Below are 13,248 nucleotides of genomic sequence, written 5' to 3'. Positions count from 1 at the left end.
TTTTATTATATTACTTTAGTCCAAGGATTATTTTGCTGAAGTGGGGTTTTGGTATTGTGTTTGACAGAGCAGCCTTTTTGAGAGCCAGGGGGGTGTTCCTAGCAGTGTGTAATACAGGTTGCAGTTGAGGAATCTTTGCAGATTCCGAACAGCAATAGGGACCAGTGTTGCCTTCAAATGAGAGATGAAAGGTAGAATGAGAAGCAGTTTTGTCTGTGTTTGATCCCTGTGTGTGCATCTGATAGGAGTGGCCAGTTTTAGTCCATCTCAGGATACATTTGTTTCCTCCCCTGGAATGATGGACTCAATTGGTTTTGATTTGGGGAGTTTGTTTGTTTCCCCCGACACTCCTTGTCATCCTTTGTACATAGGAACAGAGAAAGAGCTCCAGGAGTGGAAACCTTAAAACTCCTTTTAACTTGAAATAAATCAACACTCAAAATCATGAAACTGTTGTTGTTTTATACTTTTTGCACTTTGAAGAATTGCATTTAAAGAATAAAATTTTACCTTTTTTTTAAGAAAAGTGCAAAATTGTGTTCTCGTGGGGCTATTTAAATTGAAAGAATTGAGAGTGTATACACAAAAGAAACTTGGTAGATTTAATTTATTATGTACTACTGTGAGTTGGAAACTCCCTTTTATATTGCCCATGATGTCTTCAGAGAGTTCTCCTGCTTTATTTGTTGTAAACGTTTTGCTTTTGTAGCTGCTTGTTTTCACTGGCTTGAGAAAAGGTAGCTGTGACTTCTGGGGGTGCTTTTAAAGCTACATTATTCCATGGTTCTGTGAACTATTAAGCAATGGTGTGAAACACCTTTACTTGATGGTAGAGAAGGTCATTCTTTCTTCAGGCCTCAGAACCAACTGGTAGCAAGCAAATAAAGTTGAAGATGGGTGTTCATGAGGTATATGGGGTGTTTACATGATTATTTAACTCTGCTCAAAATTAAGAGAGACTTTGAAAAAGTTAAGGTCCTTCTCCATATCTTGTGTGTGATCAGTTCCTGTGTTTGGGCTTTTCTGTTACTTCTATTGGGAAAAACTCTAGCCAAAATGCTATACCAATATATCATATGCAAGGAAAAGAGATGAGGTTTCCTGTGCAATGTCATTAGAGGAGGGATCTTGTACCATGAAAAACTGCCAGATATCAAGTAACTAAAATGTCATCCACTTTACAAGCATGCAGTCAACAAAAATAACCACCCTCAACAAGTGGTGACTTTGTGTGAAAGTCTAGAGGGTTTTCTCTTAATTATATTCCAGTAATCCTCTTTGGATGTGGGTTTAAAAATGAGCCCTTAAACATTTTGATTGTGATGTGACCCTTGGCAAGGTATTGTATAGTGCTTGTTTAATCTCAAGCTGGTTTACAATAAAGAATTTTATGAAATCACAGCTGTGATACTTACTGCTTTCCTTGGTCATCTTTTGATCTGCATCTGCTACTTATTTCTCCATGCAGAAATGGAGCACAAAAAGCTCTCACTGATCAGCTTTCAAAGTAAATCAGCTATTTAAAGAATTAGCTGGAGAGCCTAGTAGTTCCTTGCTTGTACTTGCATCCTGATAGTTGATAGCACCATGGTGTGTCCCGTTTGTAGCGTTTCATTTGAACTGGTGCAGAAGATTTTAGGAAGGCAAGTCTCTTGCTGATGTTTGTGCTGGAGTGTAACACGCCAGCTGGATGGTGCGGCCAGCGGCTGCCTCAGGACTGTCGGCAGAAAGTCCGAGTGGAGAATCAGTCAAGAGACTGGCACAATTTGGTGACCCGAAACAGAAGAGGTTTTAATGGTAAGTAAAATAACAAACAGGAGAAGCTGTGCACAGGATGGGGTTCGCCAGAAAGAGCGAGGGCCAGGGTGGAAACAGTAACTTCTATAGGGGAGGATAAGGGCGGAGTCTGAGGGAAAGGTTCCAATAACAAACTGCGGTTAGGAATGTTAAAATCAGTGCACCAAACATGGATCAGTGGCAACTGGAGAAGCAAAGAACTTTCTAGTAACATTTACATAAAAACTCCCAGGGGCAATGCGGGTGAGTTTTTTGCTCGCCATAACTGAGGGGATTTTTCCCATGGCCTTAGGCAAAAGCCTTTGTCCTGCTCAACCACAGCACTAGAGTCTGAAGTCTCTGCATCTGAAGGCATGGCACCATTTTCATCAAACTTTTACATGAATACTTGTATTAGAACAGGTGAAAGACTTTGTCCTAATCTTCACTGTGTGAGGTCATGATAAGCTTGTGCCTTTTGGTTTCAGACAGCAAGGCAGTCTGGCAGGTGTTCACTGCCAGCTATCAGAGTTTGTTTGAGTGTTTCATTAGTCCATCCTCCAAGGTGCTGGATGAATGTTGTGAGGAGAAGAGCAGGCAGTTTTGTTTTCCTTTGGGTCTTGGTAATAATACATTTACTTAATTCTGTCTGGACTATTCCAACTTTAAATTTGTAAGAGCCATGATGTAACAGATATTTACTTAGAGTTCTGGATCAGTCTGTATGCCTTGACTGATTCCCAGTTCTGGTCAGGATAGCTAGCTGTGAGTTTTTCCCTGCTGCTAATTTTCTATCTTTGTCTTCCAGAGAAAACACGATGGCTTAGGTAGGGATCCACTGCTGCTTGCAGGAGCACCCAGAAGAGTTACAGGTGCCCTTTCATAAATAAAGTAAGGTAATCAAAAGTCTCTTCTGTCTCCTGCCTTTCCTTCTCTCCCCTTCCCAATACAAATGAGTGTGTTCCCCAAGCTAACCTGGTGTGAAGGTTTTTGTAGTGATGATGATTTAGAGGGATTTTTTGAAAGTGGTTCTTATCAGAAAAGCTGTTTGCAATAGCTGCTCACGGAGCTGGGCAAGCCCCAGAGTGGGTGCTGGACTGTGTGGGTGTCCTGAGGGAACACAAAAGTTGTGACCTGATGTGTCATGGCGCTGCACATGCAGACAGGAAAGAACAACAGGTGGAATGGCTGTATGTAGTATAAATGGGTGATTGTTTTCTTTCACATAGCTTGGCTGAAACAAAGGCTATTAGTAAAAAGCTAAGCTTAGTTGGGGAACAATTTATTTGAATCTGAACTAAGTTGTTTGATAGGAGTCACTGAAGAGGAGAGCTAAAGGATGGAAAATTTGGGAAAAGTAAAATATATTACTTTAGCACATTGAAATGTGATACTAAGAAAACCAATGATTTCCTCCTAGAGTGTAAGATTTCTTTTTTAAAATTTTGAATTAAAGGTTTTTGTGTTCTACATCAAACTTGGTCTATCTAAGGCTGATTTGAAACAGTAAGGAAGCTTTTGTCACCACAAGTCAGTTTTTCAGCCACTGGTACAGCTAGAGCCAAATGTCACACTCAGCAGAGTGCTCTGCTGCCGTGGAACGTGCAGGCTGGGCAGGCTGTCCTTCCAGGGAGAGGTGGGACAGCTCTCCACCTGTGGCTTCTGCTGGTGTGCATGGCCTCTTCTGTCATCTTCTAGCAATCCCAGCTGGTGTGTTCTTGCTTCCTCAGAAAGCATGTGGAAGGCTGGCCAGAATCTCATTTCTACATCATGCAGAGCATTTGGAATATGGAGCCGTTCCAGTCAGCATCAGGTTGGACAACTGCTGAGGAGTATTCTGTGGGATGCTGGGTAGCCGGAGCTGACAGAAAAAAAATCGGGTTTACAGTTCCAGAAACATTTTTTTTAAATAGAGAAAATCATATTGACCTGAATATGGCCAGAACAAGACCATATTGGAGACTCAGAACAGTTGGTAAAGTGTCTTCAACCTGACTGTTCACTGATCCCCAGGGGGAGATGTGTTCTTGCTCTTCCAGAATGGTAAACCTTTGCTGCTCCAAACTATAGCACAGTCAAGCTGCCTAATTCCCCCATATGACTCATACACTCTTGACTTTCTAGCCAACTTTTAATATAATAACTTTGCATTATTTGTTCATGGTAGTGTCAGTATGACTAGCCCAAAACTTGCCATAGTACAGAGTGTGCCATTGTTTCTGCCCTTCTCTGAGATGTTCATCTAAGAGCCTCAGTAAGAAGCCTCCTCATTTTGATTTAAATGATCAAAGTACTATGAAATCATCATCCCTGGAAAACAAAGCTTTACAAATACAGCTGGTAGGCAGTCTTAACAAGGAGCAGCCCTGCTGGCAAAGCCCATGGTTCAGCTTAAAGGGGAGACAGAAAGCATGGAGAGGTGTTTCCTGTGTTGGTACCTGCTGTGAATGACTGAGTTGGTACTGTGACTGTCCTAATGTGCCAGGTTCATGAAGAACAGCTGGAGGGGGGGGGGGGGCCTGAGCATCTTCTGTACAGGATGCCATCTTCCCATCCAGCAGCTGGCCAACTCTGCTGTCCTGAAAGTGCAACTGTTCCCCAAAAGTCCCATGAGCTGCTTGACTTGGAGTTGGCCAAGCAGAACCAAAATGGTTCTGAAAAGAAGCAGCAGCAGTGCTGTCCAGCTGAGAGCTGACCACTAGGCTCTGACTGGACTGGGTGGTTTTTCTCTTTGCATGACCCTGAGGTGAGCTGCTGACCTTGCTAATGCTGTGATTTTCTTGTTTATTTGTTCATGGGCTGGTGTGGGCTGTGGATGTGCATGCTGAGAGGAGTGGTGGTGACCTTGAGGCTGCATCCTCCTTCAAACAGTATTCCTTTGGAGTTCTGATTAAAAAGATCATTGAATCAGCTAAACTCGCCATCTGTTGGGTTGAAGCTCAAATGGAAGAAATATAAGATTTATGTTCTGATTCACCAAGCTTTATTTTCCTTCTCAATTTAGTTCACATCTACCAATGAGTCAGGTGGTAACCACTAGAAGAAAGTATCTGCATAAGTATAGTGATGTTGAGTATGATACGTAAATGCAGAATTTTCTGAAGACAAGTTATTTTATTACCTTGGTAGGCTATTTGATTTTAACAGCAACTCTGAAATATTTTTAGAGAGTCTATTAAATTATCTGCACTATTACACTAAGAAGAACATTTGATGGAAGTTATTCCACTATTCCTAAGTAACCAAGTATTCCTTTTGTATGTTCCTCTGTGAGGAACTGGTCTGGCAGACACTGGGTCTGCAGGAGCTCCCCTGAAAAGCCATTGTTAGGGCTGCTCTTTTTGAAGAACTTCTGTCACCTGTTTAGCCAAAACCAAAATACTCTTGAAATGCTACAAAAGTTTCTTCAGACCGTATACAAAGGTCCTAATTTTTATTCTTTTTTTTTTAATCTGGAAAAAATTTCTTCCTGTTGCTTATTAAAATCTGTACCCTAGAGAGGGACTTAAGTGTGTCTGGTAAATGAATCTGGTAAAGTGACTTCGACTTGACTGTTCACTGATCTCCAAGGAGAGATGTAAATGGTAAATGGATGCAGAACGTGCTGAAGTTTTACTTCAAATGGAGAAAAATGTTCATATAAATGGTTGTTGCTCTCCTATCATGTTGTAAAAGTTTGTTTGCCTGCTTTTCCAGTGAAGACGCCAAAAGAGGGAAATAAACCATGTAATAAAAATTTCTCAAGACCCTTCTCAGAAGAGAATGAACCCTTGGTCCACTCAGTTCTGAGTGGTCACAAAAGAGGAGTTTAGGACTCTAAGCTTGTAGTGGTTTGAAAGCAAAACAAATGAGAGGCTCCAAGTCAGAGATACAATTTAATAGAAGGAAAGGAAAGAAAGTAAAATAAAATAAAATAGATGCAATAATACAAAAGACCACTGACAGAGTCAGAATACAACCTGAGCAGAGTGGTGGAAGCAGTCCAGGTGAGGTGGTCTACCTGAAGCAGTGATCCTGTAGAAAGGTCTGGTAGCTCGGGTCCTCTGGGAATCCAGTCGGTCAAAGCTGCTCTGGTGTTCAGAGTCTCAGCTTATATCCAGGCTGGAATGCTTGGTTCCTCCCTCTGGGCAGAGCATCTCACAATGGGATGGTGAGTCATGTGATAAGGCCTGATGGGCCCATTAACAGGAGGTAGTCCAGGAGGGGGTTATCTGTGAGTCATGTGGCAAGGTGCTGATGGGCCCATTAACAGAAGATAAGCCAGAGTGGGGGAGGCAGGGAGCACTGCCTCACCTGGTTTCAACAGTTCATGAAGATGGTGATAGAATATACTTCAACCCTGGACAAAGCTGAAGGGTTTTTTTCCTTTTTGAGCATGTGCATCCAGTCAGGCTTTGAAATGGTAAAGACATGCTGTGTCTTTCTTGCATTCCCATTGCAGACAGATGAGACTGTTGATAAATAGGAAATCATTGCTAAATGATCTTAAACTTCAATGGTGATTACTCCAACCAGTGCCAAAAGGATTTCTTCTGTATGGAAAGAGAAGAAAACTACTCTGTGACATTGTGTCTGACAGTTTTAAGTTGTCTTTAAGCTCTTGCATCCCACTGCACTGCCTGAAAGGGGCAGTGGGGGAAATCAGGATAGTTCTTGGATAAAGAGAGGGAGTTTTCCTAAGAGGATTTGGTCTGTACTAGGATTTGTCTTTCTTAATGGGACTGCATTAAGAACATCTAAAGGATTCTTGTGGGTTTTTTAAAATATACTCATTTCTATAGTTTTAGATAATTGATTATCACCAGGATGTTTCTTATTTCTACGTCATCTTTTGCTGGACAAGTTGGTGTGAACTATTTGACTTGCTTTTCATTGGTGATGAACTTTTAAGATGTTAATCTTCTAATAAGAAAATATGGATTATTAATGACCTGAATCCCGAGGACTTCTAGACTTTGAGAGGCACTTTTGCTTATCCTGTTTTTCCCTAGTTTTGGCGCACACAGGACATCTTGTTTAAAAGTGCATTAGTGGAATAGCCTTGACTCACTAGTACTTACATCCTGTGTTTTTGGAACTTGAGTACTGTTCTTCTGCCCATCTTGGCTGTGTAATGCCTGCTGTGCTGTGTCATGTGCAGTGGTTTGTAATGTGTGGGGAATGTACTTTGGTGAGCAAAGCTTGTACTAAGAAGTTCAGCGTCACCACAACTGGGTGATTTGGTCATAAGTGACCCTGAAATACTTTTAAGGGACAGGTATGGTTTTTTTACCTTGCTTCTTAGCTTCATGTTATGTTAAACATTTGTTTTTTGCAATTTTTGTCCTGTTAGTATTCTATTCATGTAAAGATCAATCAACTTACTCAGATCTTTCTAAGCTTGCTGACAGCACACTCATCTGCCCTTGTGCTTTTATGCATTGCTTCTTGGTTGACCAGATGTTTGTGGAAAGTGTCTTGAGCTGCTGCTTCTGACTAGTCCACAGCCTTGGAACCAGGGAGGCTTGCAATATGCTAGGAGACATGCTCGTATCCAAAAACCCATTCATCTTTGTTGTGTTTTTGAGTGATTGGCAGTGCACAGGTAATGTTCTGTGTTGGAAGATCTCTGTGCTTTGCATGCTGTATAGTCATATGTTTAATGTTCCCTGAAGGTAAATTTACAAGGGGTTGGTGGCTTGATGCTAATCCCTGTCCCTCTCCTGCAACTGTATTTGCAGGAAGTAATATATGGGAACAAATGATAATACCAAATTATATAGAATCATAGAATATGCTGAGTTGGAAGGGACCCACAGGATCAAGTCTAACTGCTGGCCCTGCACAGGACGCTCCCAGGAGTCATACCCTGTGCCTGAGACCATTCTCTAAACACTCCTTGAACTTGGACAGGTTTGGTACTGTGACCACTTCCCTATTCCAGTGTTCAGCCACCATATGTGTGAAGAACATTTTCCCAGGATCCAATGTGAGCCTCCCAACTCAGCTTTGTGCTGTTTTCTTGAGTCCTGTCACTGGTCATGAGAGTGAAGAGCTATAGCTGGTATTTGTTGACACTGGAGGCTTGATAACATTCTGTTGAGGAGTGTCATTTGTTTCAGCTCCACCGTGGGTTACTTTGACTATCTATGAGTAAGCGGCATGACAAATAAACACACTGGGAAGTCAGATTTTACTGCAGAGGTGATGATGAAAGGCTGCTGTCTAACAATTAGCACAAGGGCTTCAACAAAAAGTCATCCTGACCAGTGAATTACAATCTATTTAATATATAAATTGAATTGAAAAGTGAGCTGTTTAACATACAATTAACTTGAGGAATTAGTATAAGCAGAAGAAAAAAGATGTTTAAAGATACGAATGAAATTTAAACCACAGTTCCATTTACTGGGATAAAATTAAGAGGTCTATCCATCATTTTAAGTCTGGCATCTGGAGGATACCTATATAATATTACTCTATCTGTAACTGAGCCTGTGATAGTTAAATATCTGGGCATTTGATGGCATGTGACTTCTTTCCTTGAAGCAACCAGTCTTTGTCAGATAAAAGAAATGAAACTGAAATAAAGCTGCCAGCTGATTAGAAATCACCTAATTTTTGTCTTTGAATGTGCAGTCTCTTTCATGATTAAATTTAATGGTTGCTACTTCACGCTGCACATCTTCACCCAGTTGGAGGCATTTGGCAAATCATCATCTCTATGTTTTATTTCCTGTGTCTGGCTTGGTTTTGGGAAGAGCTGAGCACCAGACTGGTGGCATGTCACTAAAGCAGCTCAGTAAGGTTTGCAGTCTGAACACTAATCTGGTCTCATCTACAGTAAATCCGTGTCCTGCATGTGCAGGAACATGCTTTCGAGGTGGTTCAGGCTGAGCTTCTGGCCTCTCCTTGCTTAAAGGACGAGGACAAAGTTTCTTGGCCCTTCTCTGCCTTTTGACTTCTCAGTGGGTGAGGTGGAGGTTATAAACACTTAGTTTTGTTAGTTGCTTTGTCCACAGTCAACAGATTTAAGGAACAGCTTTACTGAATAGGGTGTTATTTATATTTACGTTGTTAATTGTAGTGTGAATGTCTTGCTTCAGTAATTCTTGAGGTAGTTTTTTTCCCAAGAAAAGTACTCAGCATAATTTGAGGCAATGCACATTGTGCGGTGGGGAACAACAGATGGTGAGGGATTTTTTTACACGTGGAAAAGACTTTAGAGAGTATGTTGCTTTTGAGAGTTCTGTGATTCTTGCTCTGTCCAGGAACTTGCTGCTGTCACTGGGCAGTGTCCAAGTACCTTCACACATCCTTGTGTTAGACATGAATTGAGAATCTGCAGAGCAGCTCTTGCACTGAGCTCCTGACAAAACGGGGCTGGTCTGCTCCATTCTTGGGATGTAGGCTCTGCCCTTTGCCTTTGAAGTGTTACAGATTTGGGTTGGTTTACGTTAGGTTTTTTTAAAAAGAAATCTTGCTGTATCATATGTATCAGCAAGCATCTTGGCTCCTCCCATAGCAGCAGAATGTCATGACTTTTTATCTTAGGATTAGAGTGAAGGAGAGCAGGGATTATTTTGACATCATGATGTAATCACCTTAGCATGTACTTAACATCGCAGCTAAGCTATATTAAAAGGCAGTGCTGGGGCTGGTAGTGTATCACAGTAAACTTAAATTTAAGAAGGGCCTGGTGGAGGATGTGGGTCTTTACTTTGCTGTTACCCCACAGGCATCCAGTGCTGTTGCTGCAGGGTTTTGGTTTGGGTTTTTTTTTACTCTTACCGGAGTCAAAACATTGTGGGTTCAGGTTTGGCCTAGATATTGGTGACTGGCTTTTTTAAATGACCACTGAAGACTTCATTGAGATTATGCTGTCTTTCCAGCCTCAGTATTTATCATAGAATAATCAATAGAATTTGTGATGCTCCCCTGCCCTCCTTAGAAGGTGATGTGCTACCAACAGTGAAAAGGAAGATACGTTTTGCAAATGCTCCAACTCATGTTCTGCTTGGTTATATCTAGGTATACATGTTGACTTTGATGTAGAAGGGAAACTCCATTTCCTAGGCTTTTAGCAGAGCCATGGGGCAGGAGTTAATAGGATCTTCTCTAACTATAGAAGCATGTCACATATAGTTTAGTTTGCTGTTAAGGAGTGCACTTTTTAAACTATATGTTGAAAATGTTGCAATGTGCTGACTTGGTTTTGTTGGTTTTTTTTTAATATTGCTTTCTAGTGCTAGGCTAGAAATAGAATTTCGTTTGTGATAGTGCAGGGAGAAAATTTGCTCTTTGTATCCTTAAAAGTACCTTGTAAGTGACAAACTGCAAAGGAAAGACTTTTGTAGCTGTAAAGGGAATGATCAGAACTAGGAAAACGAGTTGTTTTTTGGTTCAGATTTACTTAGACAATTCCAAGGTGACAACAATATATTAGTGGCCAGATAAAATTCTCATTCCTTTATAAGTCAGAATTATCGCTCTGAGGGAGCAAAATGGTGTGAGTGACTCCTAGAGGTCTCAAGGATTCTGCACTGTCTTAGTTAAAATGAAAATATTTCTTATGTCATTTTTCTACGATGTTAAACCATCTTTACAGTGACCTAAACAGAAGAAAAAATAAAAACTTATAGAATTAAGAACTAGGAAAAAACCGAACAAAAAACACAACCAAATGAAAGATTTCTTTGTGCAGAGCAACTAATTCCAAGGTAGAAGGTAAGCCCCTCGTGATTAAAGTCTACTTTCCAAATATTATAGAAGCTTGAATGACTCCTGCTGTGCAGGGAGGTAGATGAAGCTCTAGTATCTGTAAACTACAGTTTGACGCATCACGACTTCTGAAATGTTTGGGCTTGCATGCTTGGAGATGGGGAAATCTGGGTGTTGTTCCACAGCTGACAGCCACTTTGTCTTGTAGTTTACTGGGATAGGTACTAAAAAACTGCTTAAGCTGGCGTCTTTGGCACTTCTCACTTCTGTCTAGAAGACTGAATGGAAAGCCATAACAGAGATCCACTTTTACAAATGATGTGAAGAATTCTTGGAGAGTGTTAGTTTTAGTGTCCATTTGTGAAACTGGAAAACTAACCTTCACACTATCTGTTCACTAGTTTTAAAGTAGCTGAAATCCATGGAAACAGTGCATTTAAGGTTATTCAGAAGTGATGTTTAGTTTACCCACAGTTTGTTCTTTTATCTGGATTAAAAATGCGAACAAGATAATCCAGTTGAGATCATAATCTTGTTTGTAGCTCTGATCTTGCATCACAGGAAATGCATCAGCATTCAAGTGAGCAGGGGTACGTAAATAAAAGGTTTGGATAAAGGAGGCTGTGAATGCTTCAAATGTTACCTTGAGGTTGAATATGACAAATAGGTATTTTCAAGAGTTGCAGACTGAGGTAGAGGAGGAAATTCAAGAAAAGCATAGTCCTAGAAGCAGGGACAAGCATGTAGGAATGTAAAACGCTGGTGCCAGCAGCATGGTGCCTGGTCACTGTACCTTGTGGCAGCTGGAAAATGAGCTGCTTGGCTGAAAATGCTTTCTCTGCACTTCAGCAAGTGGGTCCACAGGTAGCAGGTGGGGTTTGGCTTAATGGGCAAACTCTCTTCTGCTGTCCTGAAGACAAAGGGTAGCAAGGTCTGTTAGAGCTCCTAACAGTGTTGTTGCTGGCAGGAGCTTCACAAGGAAGGTGAGCCTGGAGCAGCTGCAGCTTCTTGGCTAGATTGCTGGTGCCTGGTGGAAATGATTAGAAATCCCTGGTAAATCCCAGTCTGCTGTGGATCAGCTGCTGCCAGTCTTTGCTTTATGCTGTTCTGGTACAGTGCAGACCAAGACACACTGCCTTTTCACTCTTTGTTCTGTTACTGACTTGGTTAAGGTAGGAATATTTCATTGATTCTGAAACTTTTATTTTGGAATTTTGTTACTTCTCAGGTTTTTTTTTTCCCATTTACTACTAAATTTTCAATTGGAGGTTTTTCTAATAAGCAAAAATTTTAAATTGGAGATGCAGTTTTTCTGCCAAGGTATAGATTGTGTTACAGCAGCTTTTTTTGGATGTCCATTATTTTGGTAGGGACTGGTAATTTTGATTGTTGGTTGTATTTTTTTGATGACTTTTCTGTTCATTATGTCTTTGGTCACTCAAAAGCATGCCAGGTAAAAGACATGTTAATGAGCTTGTTTAACATTAGTTTGGCATCTATCCACACTGTAACTGGTGGTGTGTTCAATTGTTCCACCTCTAAGTCCAGCCAGTCATTTCCCACTGTTCAAACTACTAATCATTTATCAAACAACTTATCATTTATCTCGGGGCGAAGGTGAGATGTGCTGGTAAGGCACGTGCAGATCCCTCAGTCCATTATGTGAATAAAAATACCTGTTTCAAGTTGTTTGGTGTATAAGATTACAGTTGAATTTACCAGGTCAAAATAAAGTCTCAGATTCTTAAAATGAATCTGAAGTCTCATCCTAGATCAGTCATACACCAGGCTCTGGGAGAGCTGTGGGGGTTGATTTGTAGTTTGTAAAGGAAGGAATGAAGCAAGGTTAGAAGGAAGTTTCCCTTTACCACAAATGTTTGTTTTGTGGTGTTCAGGGAGCACTGAAATTGGGAGCTCATCCAAGAAAGCAATTCAAACTGAGAACCTTAAATTTAAGTCTTGTTATACTGTCAGGGAAAAGGAAGGTGTAAAGGATAGTCTGAAAGACCCACATGTGAGTGTAATGCTTCTGCACCCCTGAAGCATACAGTTTTCAGGGCACATGGGTATATGTGTGTTGGGAGAGTCACTTTTTCTAAAATTATTTTTCTTGGCTTTTTTTTCTAGGATCACATGATTCTTTCAGCTACTGGGTTGATGAGAAATCTCCCGTGGGACCAGACCAAGCAACAGCCATCAAACGTTTGGCCAGAATTTCTTTGGTTAGAAAGATCATAAAGAAATGGTCAGTGACTCAAAATTTGACTTTCAAAGAGCAGTTGGAAGGTGGCATCCGCTACTTTGATCTTCGTGTATCTTCCAAACCTGGGGAAATAGGACAAGAGATTTACTTCATACATGGCTTGTTTGGCATCAAAGTATGGGATGGGCTGGAGGAGATGAATAGTTTTCTTGAGCAGCACCCCAAGGAAGTAATCTTCTTGGATTTCAATCATTTTTATGCCATGGATGACAGCCATCACCACTTCTTGATCAGCAGGATCCACTCAGCATTTGAATCCAAACTTTGTTGTGTTGAATGTGTAGAATATGTGACATTACTGTACATGTGGGAGAAGAAACACCAGGTAGGGAAAGGATGTTTAATGTTTTTCAAATCCAAAATATTAAGATTTTGAAGAGACAGGCTGGGTGTAGCTCCCACTCACAGGTATTGGACCAAGGATGCTGCTGATGGTTAACTCAAAGCCCACTAGGGCCTCCTCTGTATTGTGCATGTTTTCCTCCATTTACATGCAGCTGTGTATCCCC

At 40.9% G+C, this 13,248-nt stretch overlaps 1 protein-coding gene across 3 annotated transcripts in view; it reads left to right on the top strand.

Annotated features, from left to right (window-relative positions):
• Window positions 1-13,248, top strand: part of PLCXD2 (phosphatidylinositol specific phospholipase C X domain containing 2) — a 51,989-nt gene that overhangs the window by 1,729 nt on the left and 37,012 nt on the right. For all 3 annotated transcript variants that reach the window (XM_066175033.1, XM_066175025.1, XM_066175017.1), the window contains exon 2: window positions 12,604-13,064. In XM_066175033.1, coding sequence (XP_066031130.1) covers window positions 12,604-13,064 — 461 coding nt within the window. The remainder of the gene's footprint in view (window positions 1-12,603; window positions 13,065-13,248) is intronic.

This window comes from Chamaea fasciata, unplaced genomic scaffold (genome assembly GCF_029207755.1).
Source record: "Chamaea fasciata isolate MVZ Bird 193981 ecotype frontalis unplaced genomic scaffold, bChaFas1.0.hap1 SCAF_2, whole genome shotgun sequence".
NCBI lineage: Eukaryota > Metazoa > Chordata > Aves > Passeriformes > Sylviidae > Chamaea > Chamaea fasciata.
This window is presented reverse-complemented; position numbering and strand designations above follow the sequence as displayed.